Genomic DNA, 19,777 nt, shown 5'->3' on the forward strand with positions numbered 1-19,777 from the left:
CATCCCCCCTCCCCCCGCCCCGCGCTCGCGCTCTGGCACCCGCGCTTCCCGGCGCCCTCCCGCCGCTCTCCACTCCCACCGCCCCTCCGCCCTCCTCCCTTCTCTGTCTCTCTCCTCCTCCACATCCTCTCCCGCCGCGCTCGGTCCGCGTACCTGGTGGCCCTTCTCGGTCCTCAGGGACTCTAGGTCTCCAGCCGCTGCGTCTCCGAGCCTCTCGCCGCGTCTCTCTCTGTCTCGCTGCTTCTCTCTCCCTCCGACTCCGTCTTTCTCTGGCTCAGTTTTGTCTCTGTCGGTTCCTCGCTTGCCCGGACGTCTGGTGGCCCGAGGTGGCGACGGGCCCGGTGCGGGGCACGATGAGCGGCGCTTGCACGAGCTACGTGAGCGCGGAGCAGGAGGTGGTGCGCGGCTTCAGCTGCCCGCGGCCGGGGGGCGAGGCGGCCGCGGTCTTCTGCTGCGGCTTCCGCGACCACAAGTACTGCTGCGACGACCCGCACAGCTTCTTCCCCTACGAGCACAGCTACATGTGGTGGCTCAGGTACCGGCCGTGGCCCTAACCCCAGCTCCAACCCCACTCCAGTCTTAGCCCCTCGCTGCACCCTCAGCCCAGCGCGTGCTAAACCCTCAGTCCTCACCCACGTGCCCACCCCAACATCAGCATCGACCGCACCTGCCCTTTAGCCCTTCCGGTCCAATACTGACCTTCGCTCTCACCCTGTCACCAAGCCAGCTCCCTCTGTAACCCCTTCCCCCATCCTGACCTGAACAGTTATTGGGATCCAAACTTGAACCTCACCCTCAACTCCACCCTGGAGAAACTTGTGTCCATCTGTACTCCCAGTGTCATCCTCTGCCACCATGAACCCAGCCCCAGATTACACACCAACCCTCTCCCTGACACAACACTCCCATCTCCCACATTCACAGGAAACCCAAACGCTACCCTAATCCAAGAGCTCACCAGAGTGCCCATCCTAATATGAGCCTGACCTTATCCCTGACTTTACTCACTCCCCAGGCAATACTGATCACCAGCCCCAACCTCCTCCAGGTCCTTCAGGGAACCTACCTCAGATCTCCTGCCCACCCTGACTCCAAACATGGTCTAGCCCTACATCCGGACCTCAGCCCCAAGTCTCACTCCTCCTGTCATGCTACACCCCAAGTCAGTCCCAGCCTAGCTGAGGCTCAACCCTTTCTTCCTCCTCATATTTAGTCATTCTTTCAGCTACCCTTTACCGAGCACTTAGCTGTGCCAGGCCAGGGGTAGATCCTGGGGATGTACTCTACTCCCTAGCTAAAGCAGAGGACCAAGGGATCAGAGCTGCATGCAACATCATAAAGTCACAGCAGAAGCCAGCTCAGCAAAGATTAACAGAAATGTAATTTGGGTGAATCCCCACCCAAAGGACCTCAATTTCCCTGCCTGTTCAGGGCGGGAAGTAGATAGGCCAGTGCTGACATTCCTGGAACCTTAAGTGTGGCGCTGAGAGGGCAGTGGGTGTCAGTCTCTATCAGTCTCCAGAGGTCTCACCCAGAAAATAGGACCCGAGCCTGAGCCTGCTCTGGGAAATAGGCATCAGTAAAAATGGAGTGGGCCATCTCAGGAGACAGTGATTTTCCTGTTCCTGGAGGTGTGTGACCAGAGGCTGCATACCCTATGGGTGGGAAAGGACATTGGCCAGAGAAACCTCTCTGAGCCTGTCTTTACAGCTATCAGATGAAGAGTATGATAAAAGATTGCCCTGATTTCTGACTAGGATCAAAGAGACAAAGAGGTGAACTTGACAACTTGACATATGCCACTGACAATTACAGATAATCGCTTTTTCTAGACCGTTCAACTATTTTCAGATAGCCAGGCTTGCCAGTCCTGCATATTCAGTTACTATCTGTAACCTGAGGAATTATATTAGCTTATTCTCTATTCAGCCACATATTCATTCATTCCTTATAGCCTTTGCTTTGTGCCAGGTACTATTGTAGGCAATAGGGACACAAAAATTAATTATTCCCTCCCCCTGAGGAGGCCCACTATCCATTTAGAGAAATATGAAATGCACCTAGAGTATAACAATGGAGTAGTTGCTGAAGACCCACTGTGTACTTAGCACTGAGCTGGTGTGAAATATGGTAGCACTGACTTCCCTTTGAGGTATAGAGACAGTGTGGAACTCTGGGGCTGATTAGAACCCCGTCAGCCCAAACTATGGCTCTGTCACTTAGTAACTATGCGAATTTGGCCAAATTACCTCTAAGGCTCTTTTTTCATCTTCAAGATGGCCATCGTACTACCTGTTTGTGGAATTGTGAAGATTAGGTGAAATAATGTGTGTGAAAGTGACTAGTACATACTGTAGACGCTCAGTAGAAGGGAGTTTCTTTCCCTGTTTCACAGGTGGGAAAGTGAAGCTTGGAGTATGAAAGCGAATCGTATAAGATCTTCTACAATGTCTTGGTGGACTGAGATTTAAACATCAGCAAGGACGAACCAAGAGTTATATGTACTCACATGTTCACAACCCTTCTGTCCATTTTACAGATGAGAAAACTTGAAAGCAGTTAAGGTACTCTCTGGTGAGGCCCTGGTGAGAGCAAGTAGCAGAGATGGGTTGAAAACTCGGGCCTGTCTGGCCCAAGTCTGGGCTTGTCCTGTGGCACAATAGTCTAAACCTAGCCTGGCTCTCTCAGAACCCTCTCTACTCAGATCACTTGAAAGGACACCCAGTGACCCTCTGCTGTCTTCTGGGCACTGTGCTGGCCCTTGGAGACACACACCCGTCAGCACCTAGCCAAGATCCCCTCCCTCTTCTGAAAACTCCTTCCCTCTAACACCCCTGTGGTACCCTCCTGTTGCTTTGGCCCATGCATGATATGTGGAATGCTTTAGTGGCTCAGTGAGGTGGAGGGTTGAATGGGGTGACCTCTGAGTTTACATCACATGTCAGTGTGCTCCCATTCTGTGGCCTCAAGGGCAGATGCAAGGTTTGGCTTGCAGGGCTGACTCTTCCTCGGCTTGGACATAACGTGGTTCATAAACATCACCGATAGTTGCAAAGTGGAGAAGAGGAATGGAGGGTCCCCAGGGCATCTAGGTAATGGGTGTACTCTAAACCCTAAAACAATGCTTCTGGAGTGCTCCTCAGAGCCCCACCATTGCAGGGCAGAGATCTTGTTTTGCTCTCAACTCCATTTGGCCTTTTTCATGAAAGTTGGTCCTTAAAAACATAAAAATCTGCAGGTAAACAACTTTTTCCGTGGATGGTGCTCCAGGAGAATTGCTGTCTCTAAAAGTGTGTCTCAGGAAGTGAAGACTCCCTGTGGAGAAGCAGCTGGTACTATCACATGTCTGGTCCACTTTCCAAACACCCTCTATTAGTAGCTCTGTTTTTTACCAGGACGTGAGCCAAAAGGCAGCAGCCTTGCACAGGGCAGAACTGGTTTTCGGCCGCTGTATATACACCACCTCGTCTCACCTTCAGGGACACCTGGTGAGACAGGAGCCTTTACAAATGAAGAAAACAAGATCAAGAGATGAAGCATTTTTCAGTTTATGTATGACAGAACCCAGATTTGAACTTAGAGCTGCCTGACTCAAAAGCCTTAATGGAGAAATGTTAGACTGCCTCTCCAGTTCTTTCCTAGGGGTCACAGTGTGTTATCTTGTCTCTCAGAGTTATGGCTCTGTGAACTCCTAGAAGGCCAGCAGCTCTTCAGTTTCTCAGCCAGGGCAGGAAACTCCAACTTCACTGAGAAGTATACTCATCCCAATGTTCTTTACAAACCGGTGCCATAATACAGAACTTACCGCCTCTTGAGGCAGTCCATCTTCTGCCAAGGACAGATGTTTCCACTTGGAGCTTCCTCTGTTGTTCCCAGCTCTGGTCTTGGGGCCTGGTTCCTCAGTCCCCAGAGAGACCATCAGAGACAGCACCGGCTCCCTGACTGACTGCTAATCTGGGATATCTCCTGCCAGCTCTCTCACCCATTCCTCAAGGGACCTTACATTTAGAGGGCCCTTTCCATCCTGCTGGCCACAGATGTCCCATGTAAAGTGTGGGGTCCCTATTGCAGCATAGGCCTTCCAGATAATAGCCTTATAAACAGTGAACATATCTCAGAAGGGGAAATAATATTTCATTAAAGTACCTACAAGAACTAAAAGAGACTGCATGCTCAATATGGAACATGTGGAAAGGATAGGGGAATCACGGGAGATCTAGTGGTTTAGCTCAGATTCCCCAAAAGACTTAGAAACAAGGATTTGAGGGCAAGTAGTTTGTATGGAAAGCCATCCTAGAAAACATGGATAGAGGCTGGCAAAAGGAGGCAGGGAAGGGTAAAAGCAAACAATAGTGGGTCACCACTGAGGGTTGCTGAAGCTTATGCCTGCCGAACTCTGCCGGCCCTGTAGAAATTACACTCCAGAGTCATCCCACCTGAGGCAGGAAACTGTATTCACATACAATTGTGTCAATCATTGGGTGTATGGTGATGGGAGAAGCGAGGCACTAATTTTCCTGCACTTCTGATCTGCTCAATGTACAGACGAGACTGTTCTGGGCCCAAAGAAAGCCCTCAAGCCAAAGGATACAAATGGTGGCATTTGAAACCCTGGCCAGAATATTCTACAATTATAAGACCCCATGGGACACAGGCAGGACATCCACAGCCCGCACTATAACCAGAGACAGCCTGTTAGCATTTTGGTATATTTCTACCCAACCTTACATATGTATACTTACGTATATGTTTATGCTTATTTAAGTTGGAGTTATGCCGTATATTTAGTAATATATTCTACTCTTTTCACTTAGCATTATCTCATCAGAACTTATCCTTGATCTGTTTTAAATTTTATTTTTAAAAGATTTTTATTTATTTATTTATTTGAGAGAGAGAGAGAGAGAGAGCATGCACAAGCAGGGGAAGCAGCAGAAAGAGGAAAAGTAAAAAGCAGGTTTCCCACTGAGCAGGGAGCCCAATGTGGGACTTGATCCCAGGACACTGGGATCGTGACCCAAGTCAAAGGCAGATGCTTAAGCAACTGAGCCACCCAATCATCCCTATCCTTCATCTTAAATATTACTTGAAAACATGTTTTTAATGGCTCTATACTATTCCATTGCAGTGGTGTTCAATAATTTATTTAGCTATGAGAAGACAGATTTTCCAAAGCTCTAAGGTGGTTCTGCTTAGTGGAACTTAGCCATCAACTAGATGGAAATTAAGTCATCAGCTAGCTGGGACCAAAATCTGGCAGAAGCAGCTAGGGCAGGAGCCTGGGGCTGGGGTCAGGGAGAGGAGTGGCCAGAAAAGCTGGTAAAGAAGTCATAGACAGGAGAGGAACTTGGGTGGTTTGGTGGGTTAAGCCTCTGCCTTCGGCTCAGGTCATGATCTCAGGGTCCTGGGATTGAGCCTGGCATGGGGCTCTCTGCTCAACAGGGAGCCTGCTTCCCCTCTCTCTCTGCCTACTTGTGATCTCTCTCTGTCTGTCAAATAAATAATAAAACCTTAAAAAAAAAAAAGCTAAAAAAAAAAAAAGAAGAAGTCATAGACTGGAAGGGCACACAAACAAAACCTGCTGCTGACCTATCCACTATTGTTGGGAGAACCTCTCACAGTGCCTAATACACAGTAAGAATTCAGTAATATTTATGAAATGCTTACTATGTGCTAGGGCTTCTGCAAGAGGAGGACCAAGCTCATTATTTATGGTCTGATTCTTCCTTTAAGGAACACACGAGGAATATGTTGAACACCTACTATGTGTCAAGAATATTGCATATATTAGTCATCCTCACTACCACCTGTGAAGTACTGTGTGTGTGTGTGTGTTTTAGATTTTGTTTATTTACTTAACAGAGAGAGCACACACAAGCAGGGGGGGCAGCAGAGAGAGAGAGGGATAAGTAGACTCCCCACTGAGCAGGGAGCCTGATGTGGGGCTTTATCCTAAGACCCCGGGATCATGACCTGAGCTGAAGGCAGACACTTAACTGACTGAGCCACCCAGGTATCACTGTGAAATACTGTGTTTTGATCGTTTTTACTTTTCAGACAAAGAAGCTGAGGCTCAAAAGATATAATAACTTCGTCAAGACCTTAGAGTGAGTTGTTATATACCTGGGTCCTAATCCAGGCAGGTTTGGTTCCAAAGCCCTTTGTTCTTTCCTACCACACTGGGCTGTCTGACCCAATGTGAAGTGCTAAAGGCCCTGAGAGAAGTGTCCTGGGTGGATTAGCCTGGCATAGGGGGAAAAGGAGAGAGAAAGATGGCCAAGGAAAGCATTATTGAGGAGGAGACATTTGAGATGGGCCTTCAAAGAGGTAAAACTCTAACGTGGGGAGATGATGGGGAGGAATCATGTGAAACAGGAAAGACAGTGACTCCCAAATGAGCCAGGAGGTAGTCGACTGGAGACCAGGTGACCAGGGCCTCACTTGGGGCAGGGGTGACAAGATTGGAGGGTGAGGGAACAGCTGTGGGGAGGTCTTCTAATCACAGAGTCCACACTGGTGTGATGACCCACTGGAGGGTGAGTCAGAAACTACCTGGAGGCTGGAAGGACAGCTGGTTTTTAGCTAAGGCCTGCTATGTGTCTTGATTTCTAAGAATTGGCATGGTGGGGAGGGCTATTTAAGACCATCTCCAGCTCCCTGGGCAGGGTGGGCGGAAATCAAGTCAAAGAAAGTAGGGAAGGAAGGAGAAGAGAAAAAAGGGAACATGTACTGAGTCCCAACTACGTGGTGGCACTGACGCAAGTCATGTTACATACGTGGTGAGTCCTGGGCATATAGCTAACACTCTGTCTCATGCTTAGTCACAAACAGCCTACGGTAAGTAGAGACAGAACAGAAGTTGAAGCCTGCTGGTGCCTGTAACACCAACAGCGCTTCATACGTCATCATAGGTTACCTCCTAAGTCCCTTCCCGATACTCAGCTCCCTCTGGTCTTCTCTCCCCAGCATTGGTGCCCTTGTGGGCCTGTCCATAGCAGCCGTGGTTCTCCTGGCCTTCATTGTCACTGCCTGTGTGCTTTGTTACCTGTTCATCAGCTCTAAGCCCCACACGAAGTTGGACCCAGGCTTACACCTTCAGCCTCCAGGTAAGAAACAGACCTCATGATTTCCTTGTATTAAACAGACTAGCACCCTTACAAAGGGGGAATATATTTTTTTTATTTTTTAAAGATTTTATTTATTTATTTGACAGATCACAAGTGGGTGGAGAGGCAGGCAGAGAGAGAGGAGGAAGCAGGCTCCCCACTGAGCAGAGAGCCCAATGTGGGGCTCGATCCCAGGACCCTGGGATCATGACCTGAGCCAAAGGCAGAGGCTTTAACCCACTGAGCCACCCAGGTGCCCCCCAGGGGGGATATTTAGATGATGTTTGGAACCTTTGCCTCACAAGAGTTTCCTAGAATGTGAAGCAGTAGCACATTTTTTAAGAGGTTCGCAATCTGAACATTTACATCCCAAACTCCTCATGTGCTCAATGCTTAGCAGAATAACTTGATAGAGTCAACTCAGTGTTTATCAAAATAACTTGATATAGTCAGCTTAATGTGTTCAATGTTTATCAGAATAACTTGATATAGTCAGCGTTGTATTTGTCACACAAAGATTAATCCATTTGTGGATTTTCTCAGACACTGCTTTAAAATTCTAGCCTTAGGGAATAAAAACTGATTTTAATATTATCCCAAACAAAATAGAATTAATAAGCAAAACTTGCTGTTCTCCACACTTAGTTTGTTCAGAAATTAAATACAGGGTTTTTTTTGTTTTTGTTTTGATAATCTGAGTTGCTGGACTACTCCTTCCTTCATTATTGGCGTAGGCCCTCTAGAACCTCAAAGGACCCCCCTGCCAAAAGTGTTGCTTTTTCATAAGTCTTTATTGCACACACTTTTACAACTTCTGCGAGGTACTATGAAAGATACAAGTGCCTATTGACAAATGATCTTTCTGTGTAGTTTGGTAGACAACACTCAAAATGAGTATTATCATCTCTATTTTACAGATGAGAAAATCAAGGCTAAAACAGATTAGATGACTTACTCAAAGTGTCACAGCTAATAAACAGTAAGGCTAAAATTCAGCCCATGTTTTTCTACCTTGAATCGTGCTCTTTCTTCTGCCTACCACACTGGGTCTGTGCAGATATGAAATTAAGTACAAAATTGTTTAATACCAAATATAAGGATAATTTCAAAAAGGAGAGTAGATTTGAATGAGTGCTGAATTAGCAAAGGAGTTGGTTGGGTAAAAGGAGAAAAGGCATTCCAGGATAGAATAAATAATCGGTAAAAAATATATGGGCCATTCTGAAGTCACTATGCAGTGACTGGGTCATTCATCCTGGGGCACCATATGAAAGAATACCAGGCAGGAATTTAAGCTAAGCAGAAGCAGAGCGGTGGCAATGATCAGGGCAGTAGAAAGGCGGGTAGTAGCTAAATTTCAGAGAATGACAGAGAGGGCCCTTTTTGTCATAAAAGATTAGTTTTCCAGCTTGACATCAACTTGTGCAACAAGCAGCAGCATGAAGAACCCTTCTCAGATTCCAGTGACAATAAATAATCCTCCTGTTGCTGAGCATTGAAAAGCAGGAGGAATGGCTTTTGAAGGTAAGAGGATTCTTCCGGCTCGCCTTGTAGTCAGAAACCTGGGAGGCTGGCAAGGAAACAGGAAGAAAGCCCGAGTATAGATCCAGACAGCCCAGGGAGACCAGAGACAGCCCAGGCTTCAACTTTTATAGAGAAAAATCATAGAAGTTAATGAAAGGCATCAAAGAACCTATCTCATGAGATACAGCATGTATGTGGACAGATGGCTCGATGTCACAAACCTGCCACTTCCAAATTAATCTATAAATAAAATTCCCAAGAAAATGTTTCATGGAATTTGTCACATTGGTTCTAAAATGTATCTAGAAGATTAAAAGTGCAAAACAATTTTGAAAAAGAAAAAGAGGAGGGACTTACCCTATCAGGTAAGAGACATTTTTAAAAGTTTGAAAAATTGTCCACTTGATTTTGGCACAGCAGTTGACAGAATTGGGCAATGCTGTGGTCCTTAACGGGGAGCACGTTGCCACCCAACACCCCCAGGGACATTTGGCGATGTCTGGACACGTTTTTGGTTGTCGCAACTGGGGAAGGTATCTCTTGGTAGAGGTCAGGGATACTGTTAAACCTGCTACAATACAGAGAACAATGCTCCACAACAATGAATTATCCAACCCAAAATGTAAACAGTGTCAACCTGAAAAACCCTAGAATAAAAAGAGAGTCTAGAAACAGATTAATTAAAATGTAGGAATTTGAATAAAACATTTAACTTTTTTAAATAAAGGGAAAATTGGCAAATTTACCTTCATCAAAAACAAATAATCATGAAATAAAAATAAGACAGGGGCGCCTGGATAGCTCAGTCAAGTAAGCATCCAACTCTTTTTTTTTTTTTTTTTTGCTTTTGATTTTATTTATTTATTTATTTATTTTCTGCATAACAGTATTCATTATTTTTTCACTACACCCTGTGCTCCATGCAATCCGTGCCCTCTATAATACCCACCACCTGGTACCCCGACCTCCCACCCACCCGTCAATTCAAACACCTCAGATTGTTTTTTAGAGTCCATAGTCTCTCATGGTTCACCTCCCCTTCCAACTTCCCCCAACTCCCTTCTCATCTCTAACTCCCCATGTCCTCCATGCTATTTGTTATGCTCCACAAATAAGTGAAACCATATGATAATTGATTCTCTCTGCTTGACTGATTTCACTCAGCATAATCTCTTCCAGTCCCGTCCATGTTGCTACAAAAGTTGGGTATTCATCCTTTCTGATGGAGGCATAATACTCCATAGTGTATATGGGCCACATCTTCCTTATCCATTCGTCCGTTGAAGGGCATCTTGGTTCTTTCCACAGTTTAGCAACCGTGACCATTGGCGCTATAAACATTGGGGTACAGATGACCCTTCTTTTCACTACATCTGTATTTTTGGGGTAAATACCCAGGAGTGCAATGGCAGGATCATAGGGAAGTTCTATTTTTAATTTCTTGAGGAATCTCCACACTGTTCTCCAAAGAGGCTGCACCAACTTGCATTCCCACCAACAGTATAAGAGGGTTCCCCTTTCTCCACATCCCCTCCAACACATGTTATTTCCTGTCCTGTTAATTTTGGCCATTCTAACTGGTGTAAGGTGATATCTCAATGTGGTTTTAATTTGAATCTCCCTGATGGCTAGTGATGATGAACCTTTTTTCATGTGTCTGATAGCCATTTGTATGTCTTCATTGGAGAAGTGTCTATTCATATCTTCTGCCCATTTTTTGATATGCTTGTCTGTTTTGTGTGTGTTGAGTTTGAGGAGTTCATTACAGATCCTGGATATCAACCTTTTGTCTGTACTGTCATTTGCAAATATCTTCTCCCATTCCATGGGTTGCCTCTTTGTTTTTTTGACTGTTTCCCTTGCTGTGCAGAAGCTTTTGATTTTGATGAAGTCCCAAAAGTTTATTTTCGCTTTTGTTCCCTTTGCCTTTGGAGACATATCTTGAAAGAAGTTGCTGTGACTAATATCAAAGAGATTACTGCCTATGCTCTCCTCTAGGATTCTGATGGATTCCTGTCTCAGGTTGAGGTCTTTTACCTATTTTGAGTTTATCTTTGTGTACGGTGTAAGAGAATGGTCGAATTTCATTCTTCTACATATAGCTGCCCAGTTTTCCCAGCACCATTTATTGAAGAGACTGTCCTTTTTCCACTGTGTATTTTTTCCTGCTTTGTCAAAGATTATTTGCCCATAGAGTTGAGGGTCCATATCTGGGCTCTCTACTCTGTTCCACTGGTCTATGTGTCTGTTTTTATAAGCATCCAACTCTTGATTTTTGGTTCAGGTCATGATCTCAGGGTCATGGGATGAGCCTCAGAGGGCCCAGCGCTCAGCACAGAGCCTACTTAAGATTCTCTCTCTCCTTCTGCCCCTCCCTACGCACTTATTCTCTCTCTCTCCCCTGCTCTCTCAAAAAAAAAGAAAAAAAATACAAAGACACCATACATAACATTACAAAACAAGTGATGGACTACAAAGATTTTATAAACATAAAGATAAATACACACATATAGACAATCCTCATTCACAGAGTTGATCTTTGCAAATTCGTTTACTTGCTAAAATTTATCTGTAACCTCCAAATCAATAACTGCAGTGCTTTTGAGGTCATTTGTGGTGTGGACATGTGCAGAGCAGCAAAAAATTTGAGTTGCCCTATCACACACATTGCCAGCTGATGTTAAACAAGTCTATACTCTGCCTTCTTGTTTTCAGTTCTCCTACTGTAAACAAGGGTCTATTTATGTTTTTTGCATTTTTGTGATTCTTGTTAACTTCACTGTTTAAAGTGGCCCCCAACTGTAGTGCTGATGTATTCTCTACTACTCCTAAGCGTAAGAAGGCTGTGGTGCGCCCTGTGCAGAAAATACATGGGTTAGATAAACTTGGTTCAGGCAGGAATTATAGTGCTGTTGGTCATGAGTTCAATGTTAATAAATCAATAATATATATTAAATAATGTGTCTTCAAACAAAATAAATTTATGCATTGGACAGTTGACAAAACTGCTGTGACCAAAGACCCACAGGAACTTAACCCTGTATTTTCCATAGGAGCAATGATTCAGCATTTGTTAATTCAGTGTTTGTGGTGACTTTATAGACTACAACTACTGTGAATAATGAAATACAACTATATATAAAATAGAGATGAGACTGACATCCAGAATATATAGGCACATCTTTAAACAAATGAGGAAAATGTAATGTACATAGAAAGGAACACAAATGCTCAATACACAGGAAAAGATGCTGCTCAACCCTACTAATAATAAGAATGCAGGGCACCTGGGTGGCTCAATTGGTTAAGTGTCCAACTCTTGATTTCTGTTCAGGTCATGCATGATCTCCGGGTTGTGAGATTAAGCCTTCTTTTGGGCTCTGTGCCAGGTGTGGAGCCTGCTTAAGATTCTCTCCTCTTTAAAAAAAAAAAAAAGAAGATTATCTCTTCCTTTGGCTCCTTAACCCCAATTAAGAAAGAAAGAAGAATGCAATTTAAGAATAATGTAATTTTAAAAAATTTTTTAAAGATATATTTATTTTAGAGAGAGAGAGGAAGATTTATTTATTTGGGAGAGATTGAGAGAGACAGAGTATGTGCACAGATGGGGAGGGACAGAGAGAGAGGGAGAGAGACAATCCTCTAGCAGAGTCCCTACTGGGTGCTGAGGGCACTCAGCTGGCTGCATCTCACAACCCTGAGACCGTGACCTGAGCCAACAGCAAGAGTTGGATGCTTAACCGACAGAGCCACCCAGGCACCTCAATTATATAACTTTTTTAACCAATTATATTGGCGGGGTGCCTGGCTGGCTCAGTCAGAGGAGCATGCAACTCTTGATCTTGGGGTCAAGAGTTCAAGTCCCACATTGGGGTAGAGATTACTAAAATAAATAAATAAATAAACTTTATTTGTTTATTTATTTTTAAGATTTTATTTATTTATTTGACAGAGAGAGAGAGACACACACAGTGAGAGAGGGAACATAAGCGGGGGACCGGGGGAGAGGGAGAAGCAGGCTTCCTGCTGAGCAGGGAGCCTGATGCAGGGCTCCATCCCAGGACTGGGATCAAGACCTGAGCTGAAGGCAGATGCTTAATGACTGAGCCACCCTGGCGCCCCAATAAATAAACTTAAAAAAAAATTACATTGGCAAAAGTCCCAAAATTGGTCATATTAATAGAGAGAAATTTGACTGTTAGGAATTAATACTGTCATAAGCTACTGGTAAGAGTATAAATTGGTATGACCACTTTGTGGACCAACTTGGCAGTATCTATTTAAACTAAAAGTATCTATACCCTAGACTCCATAATTCCACTTCTAATTATCTGCCTTAGAGAAATAGTTGCACTAGGAGAGGTCTCGTACAGACAGATCCATGATAGCTTGTCGTATAAGAAACAAACTAAATGTCCCTCAGGAGAGGAATAATGAAATATGATACCACAGTTAAAAGGAATGAACTAATTCTAAACAGACTATCTCATTTGCTCTTCACAGTAACTTATTTCTATGCATTTCACAAGTGAGGATTTTACAGACAGGGACCCAAAGTCACCTAGTGACACTAGCGAGTGACAGAGTCATGTCAGCCTCCCCCCTCCTTTGTCTCCTTATCCCTATGCTGCGAAAGGAAAGTCCTCACTATGTACGGGACACTGAAACTTTACATGTACTATCTCATCTCATTTTCCCAACTATCCCTGTGTGGGAGATATTATTGCCCCCCATTTCACAGATGTAAATTCCAGGTGTCAGGGAGGTTAGATGACTTGCCCAAGGGTTTACAGCTTGTAAATCATGGAACTGGAATTCTAATACATGTGTTTTCGTGTCTCCAAAGTCCTATTCTTTCTCCGTCACCAGGTGAGTTCTGTGGGGTGCTCCTGCTTGTGTCCTCCTTCCCTCCCCCTCCCCATTTTATCCCCTCAAGCCTTTCTGACTCAAAGCAAATACAGTTCATGCCTTGACCCTGTGAATGAAAACCACCCTCCTATTTTTCATTGATCAGCCACCAGCTGGATAATTCAGTTTCCAGGGTTTGAGACGGCTTGTATTCTTGCTCTTGCTTCTTATTTTTAAGATGGAAAATGCATTTCCTGACCTTTTACTAAGTGATAGCTTTCATCTCTCTCTGCCTTTTGCCCAAACTCAGCTTAGTTCCTCCCATTCATGAAGTGCTGTGCTCTCCTTCCTCTGAGCTCCCAGCATCCACCAGGAGCCTCCTGTTCCCCTGCATCTAAGACAGCTTACAGGCCCACTATCTTACATTCAGCAGAGTTTTATCTTTACAAAAGTGTCTCATTTCTGTCTCCCTCTCAGTAGGACATATGCAGAGATCATTAGCCCCATCACACAGCAAAGGAAATGGAGGGTTAGCCAAGGGAAGTGAATTAGCCAAGTCACAGAGCTACTGAGCCTGTGTTGCTGAGGAGTCAACCCTGATCTCCCAGATTCTAAAGCCTACAATCATTGCACTGTATCCCGGGGCCATGATACCTGACTGTGGGAACAAGGGTAGTGTGGGAAGTACCTTAACAAGGGCAGAGTGGAAATGGACCAGAGTTTCTGAAAATAGGCTCCTCCTGCTGCCCAGGCATTCTGTAACGTCCCATCACTCCCACCGCAGCCCCACCCCCCAAACGGAAGATGCACAGAGACCATAACTTTCATACTCTGGCACTCTGGTACCTTGTGAGGAACTAACTTGATCAGAAGGATGACTGAGTTCCTACCGTTGTGCTGGGCGCTATGCTTTTTATACCTTATCCCTTTTGAACTACTCTGTCAAGTGGTGATTATCAACTCTATTTTGCAGACGAGGTGAATGAGGTTAAGTGTAGAGGTGATATTCCAACCTAGACACATTTAATAAGAAACAAAAAAACTGGGGGGGATTGATAGACAAGAGTTCAGTTCTCCCTCTAAAAGGTGTTGGTGGGAGATCCCTAATCAGCCCTTCTCACCAGCCATCACCTTGCTGTTTTCATTAAGTTAAACATACACTTACTCTACATATTAGATACCTATGGCTACTGTAACAAATTTCCACAAACTTGGTGGCTTAACATAACAGAAATGCATTATCTCACATTTCCAGGGGCTAGAAATACAAAATCCGTCTCACTGGGTTGAAATCAAAGGCTTCAGGGGAGAATAAGTTCCTCGCCTTGTTCAGTTTCTGATGACTGCCAGCATCCCTCTGCCTGGAGCTGTATCACTGCAATCCCTGCATGTGTCTTTACATCACTGTTTGTGGGTCCATCTCTGTCTGCCTTTCTCTTATAGAGGCAGTTTTGATGACATTTAGTATCCACCCAGGTAATTCAGGATAAGCTCCTTATCTCAGAATCCTTAATTTGAGGCATCTGGGTTGCTCAGTTGGTTAAGAGTCTGCCTTTGGCTCAGGTCATGGTCTCGGGGTCCTGTTTCAAGCCCTGCATTGGGCTCCCTGCTCAGTGGGTATCCTGCTTCTCCCTCTCTCTCTGTAGCTCCCCTGGCTTGTGCTCTCCCCCAACTCTCTGTCAAATAGGTAAACAATCTTTAAGGGGGGGAAAAAAACACTGTAATTTAATCACATCTGTCAAATTTTACCATATAAAGTAACATTCACAGGTTCCAGAGATTAGGACCTAATATCCGGGGGTTACCATTCAGCCCACTTGTAATCAGCAATTACACTCCTACATATTTATCCTAGAGACATGAAAATGTACATCTGCACAAAACCCAAACCTGAATGTTCATAGCAGCTTTATTTGCAGTTGACAAAAACTGGAAACAACCCAAAAGTCCTTCAATGAGCAGATGGTAAAACCATGCAATGGAATATATGCAACCATAAAAAGGAATGCACTACTGATACACGCAACAACTTAAGTGGATTTCAAGGATGTTATAAAGAGTAAAAAAAGCCAATCTTAAAAGGTTGTATACCACATAGTTCCATTTATATCACACTTCTGGTATGAAGTGATAGTAATAGATAGTAATAGTAATTATAGTAATAGATAATGGGTTAGTGGTTACCAGGAGTTAGATTTATTTTTTTTTAAAGATTGTTTTTATTTATTTTATACAGAGTGAGAGAGAGAATGACAGGGGAGAAGGTCAGAGGGAGAAGCAGACTCCTCATGGAGCTGGGAACCTGATGCGGGACTTGATCCCAGGATTCCAGGATCATGACCTGAGCCGAAGGCAGTTGCTTAACCAACTGAGCCGCCCAGGAGTCCCCAGGAGTTAGATTTAGAAGGAAGGTTCGAGTATAAAGAGGAAGCATGAGGAAGTTTCTCTGTGGTGATGGAAAAGTTTATCCTGATGGTGACGTGATTATATGTCTATATATGTGATCAACTTTGATAGTACACCACAAAAAGAGTACATATAAAAACTGGTAGAAATTAAAAAAAAAAAACTGGTAGAAATTGAACAAGATTTGTAGTTTAGTTAATCATATTGTATCAATATCAGTCTCCTAGTTTTGAAGTTGTTCTGTGATATTTAAGATGTTATCATTGGCAAAAGCTAGGTGAAGGGCAAGTGTACTGTTTTGTTTTGTTTTTTTTAACTTCTTACGAGTCTTTAATTCTTTAAGAATAGAAAGTTCAAAACAAAACAAACAACAAAAAAGGAAATTTATTGGCTCTCTAGGTGAGAAGTCTAAAAGTAAGGTGGGCTTTATGCATGGTTGAGCTAGAATTTCACTATGTTGTCAGGCTTGTGGCTCCATCCTCTAAGATTCTTTCAACTCTACCCTCTATTTTGAGTTGGCTTACTCCTCAGGCTGACTTTTCTTATGGTAGAAAGTTGGCTACCAACAGTCCCTGGGGCCACCAGCTTTTTGTTTCCCTCTAGCCAGGAGAAGAAAGAGGGAACTATGTCTTCCTTCAAAGGTGCAGGGAGCTGAGCTCTACTCTGATTGGACGATTCAGGTCACGTGTCCACCCCTAAACCAATCATTATCCTCAGGGAGATGCTATGCACCCATTACTGAGCCATGTGGCAAAGGAATGGGATTATCTGATTGGCTCAGATCAACCAGGCCCCACACCTAGAGTTGGGATGGGACCAATACCACCCAAATATAATTGCTATTACCAGATGGGAAGAGGTGGAGTGAATGTTAGGTAGCCAACTCCAATGTCCAATATAACTTCCTTCTTAAAATTCACTCTTCCCCTAATTTCTTTCTTTCTTTCTTTTTTTTAAAGAATTTATCTATTTATTTGACAGAGAGAGATCACAAGTAGGCAGAGAGGCAGGCAGAGAGAGAGAGGAGGAAGCAGGCTCCCCGCTGAGCAGAGAGCCCGATGTGGGACTCGATCCCAGGACCCCGGGATCACGACCGGAGCCGAAGGCAGTGGCCCAACCGACTGAGCCACCCAGGCGCCCTCTTCCCCTAATTTCAAAGTTCTCATTCTTCCTGGGTATCCCCCCCACCCCCATCAATGGAGTTTTCTAGACAGGGACGGTAAAAAATGTCATTCCGGGCAGAAGAAACAGCATAAGCAAAAAATCAGCGATGTAAAGGAATGGAGCTATTTAGGGTACAAGTAAAGTAATTTCTATATCCAACATGGGGCTTGAACCCACAACCCTAGATCAAGAGTGTCATGCTCCAGCAGCTGAGCCAGCCAGGTATACCTGAACTTGATACACATTTTATCCAAAAAGGCAAGAATGCTCAATTATGTCAAATGCTCCTGACAAGTCAAGGGAGATAAGGATTTGTAAGTGACTGTGGGATTTAGTGGCAAAACATTTTGAGGTATGTTAGGAGCAGAAACCAAATAAATTTTGGCAGAATAAGTAATGAATGGGAAGTGGGGAATACTAATGTCAAGTGAGCCTCCTTTCAAGCTTGTATACAAGAGGAGGAGAGGATAAATCAGCAGCGTGTCATGGAATCTATTCTTAAAGAAGAGAATAATGTATGTTTTAAATTTTTCCAACACATCTCTGCATGCTAGCTGTGTAGTCAGCCTGTATCCTCATCTATAAAATGAGTTTTTAATAGTACCTACCTCATGGGTTTATGGTCAAGGTCAAGTCTTCATTTTTTCCTAACAATTGTTTATTGTCTTTCTCCCCCACTAGACTTTAAGTTCATTAGAAACACTGACAGCTCCTAATTAATGATGTAGTATGTTGTTAATAAATATTTGTTAAGCGAATGATGCATATAAGACTGAGCGCAGTCCTGCCCAAGTTGAGCACTCAGGAAAGTTGACCAGGGCGAGTTTGACCGTGGGGGGAATAAGGTCTGTAAGAGGAACGCCTTCTGCTTGCTCTTTTCCAGACCCCAAGGAAGAAGCGCCCCCTGGCTGCCAAGGTGGAAACGCAGGCAATTCAATGGAGGTGCCAGGAGTGAGCTTTCTCCGACAGAATCACCCCTTCCTGAACCCACGACTAGACTACAATGAAGAGCAGGCCGTGGACCCCAAACGCTGCTCCAGCACTGCTTCATGGCCACAGTGACTGCCAGTGACATCCCAGACAGCCCTCAGGAGGCCCCTGTCCCAAGTCTAGACCCATGTGGACCAATGCCATAAACATCCAATAAATGTCTCTACACCAACCTTTTCTGGAGCCTCTTTTCCATGAAAGGTAGGGTTAGGGATGACCAAAGGGACTTGGGAGACTGGTGGGATAAATGAGGGCTTTTCCCAGCAACCCCACCCAGGCCCTGCTTTGGACCCAGTTATACTGCTCTGCCTCACCTCCTGTAGGTCAGAGAGAGTTGACATGAGCCCTGGGGAAATGGTCAGTAACAACTCCACGTGGTCAGGGGGAAGCCTGGGGCTATGGAGGCTCCACTTGCCTAAGGGGGGGGAGTCAGAGAACTCTGACTTGGTCTTCCTGTTACAGAGCAGGTATATTTAGGATCCCCCAGGAAGATGGCTGGGACCCAGAGGCAGGTGACTCCTAGATCTCCTGCAGCTTTGCCAGGAGGCACAGAATGAGGAGTGTAGAGTTGGGGGGAGTGGATTAAATTACTTAGTCTAAGCAAAGTACTTAGAACAGTGTTGGCACATGAAAAGCACTATGTGTTAGCTATCATCATCCTCATCCTCATCATTGTTATTATTATTAGTTTACTGTTAAGGAATCTTAGGGCAGGACGGCTGCCTGCCACTCCTCTCCTGCCTATTCTCTCCATCTTAACTTTGGCAGTTGCTTTAGGCTTTGCCTTGGGACTGAAGGCAAGGATTGGAGAGAATCAGTGGCCACTGAAAGCAGCTCTCAACATTTCTGAAAGTGATATGACCTGCTGCTGGATTTGGTGACAGTGAAATGGCCACTCTTAGATATTTGGGCATGGGGCCTGAGCCAGCCAAGGGCAAATGGTAGGGTGACAAGGCAGGGGTAAGTCACCTGCAGAAGTGGTCTAGGCTGGAAGTTGAGAGAACTTGGTTTTGGTCTTTATTTGTTGTTGTTAGGGTGTGTGTGTGTGTGTGTCTGTGGTCTGTGTGTGTGTCTGTGCATATGTGCACATATATGTGTCTTTTATTTTTAGCACTCTGAACCCAGCACCTTGTCCACTTATCGTACATCCAGCAGTGTCTATTCTGTGCCAGGACTCTATTCTGTGCCAGGACTCACATGTCCCAGGACAACAGGGAATCAGCCACAGCTGCTACCCTCAAGGGGATCCCATGGAGGGCGAGGAGAGCACACGAAAGAGAAGTGGGCCCAGAGGTAGCCCCTCATGCAGTTTGAGCGAGGAATGAGTGATGTCTGAGCTGAATCATCAAAGATGAGTCAGTTTCCAGGTGAGACAAGGTCAGAAGCCATTATGTTCAGAGTACAACTCGTTCTAAAACAGAGAGAGAACCTAGCGCAGCTCAGGAACTGCAAGTTATCTGTTGGGGAGAGAGCTTAGGGTACTTTGGTGTGTGTGTGCGTGTGTGTGTGTGTGCGTGCACATGCGCGACAGACAAGAGGTTTCATCACTGATGTTCTGCATGACCTTGCATAGGACAGATCCTGTCTCTCTTCTTTGTATCCCATCAGTTAATTTCAATTTTCCTCTGAACTTTCTATGCTGAGCCTTTCAGGAGGTTTCGAGGAAGAATCCGATACGGCCTGTGTCCTTAGGCTACTCATGGACTGATGGGGGGAAACAGTCCGTAAATTCGAAAAAC

At 44.7% G+C, this 19,777-nt stretch overlaps 1 protein-coding gene across 1 annotated transcript; it reads left to right on the forward strand.

Moving 5' to 3' along the window:
• Positions 1-79: 79 nt before the first annotated feature.
• SHISAL2A (shisa like 2A) lies at positions 80-18,199 on the forward strand. The gene is made up of 3 exons (XM_059374755.1): positions 80-535; positions 6,967-7,106; positions 17,932-18,199. Exons 1-3 carry the CDS (start codon positions 354-356, stop codon positions 18,108-18,110), a joined length of 501 nt encoding a protein of 166 aa, XP_059230738.1. The 5' UTR covers positions 80-353; the 3' UTR covers positions 18,111-18,199.
• Positions 18,200-19,777: the final 1,578 nt, after the last annotated feature.

This window comes from Mustela nigripes, chromosome 14 (assembly GCF_022355385.1).
Source record: "Mustela nigripes isolate SB6536 chromosome 14, MUSNIG.SB6536, whole genome shotgun sequence".
Taxonomy (NCBI): domain Eukaryota; kingdom Metazoa; phylum Chordata; class Mammalia; order Carnivora; family Mustelidae; genus Mustela; species Mustela nigripes.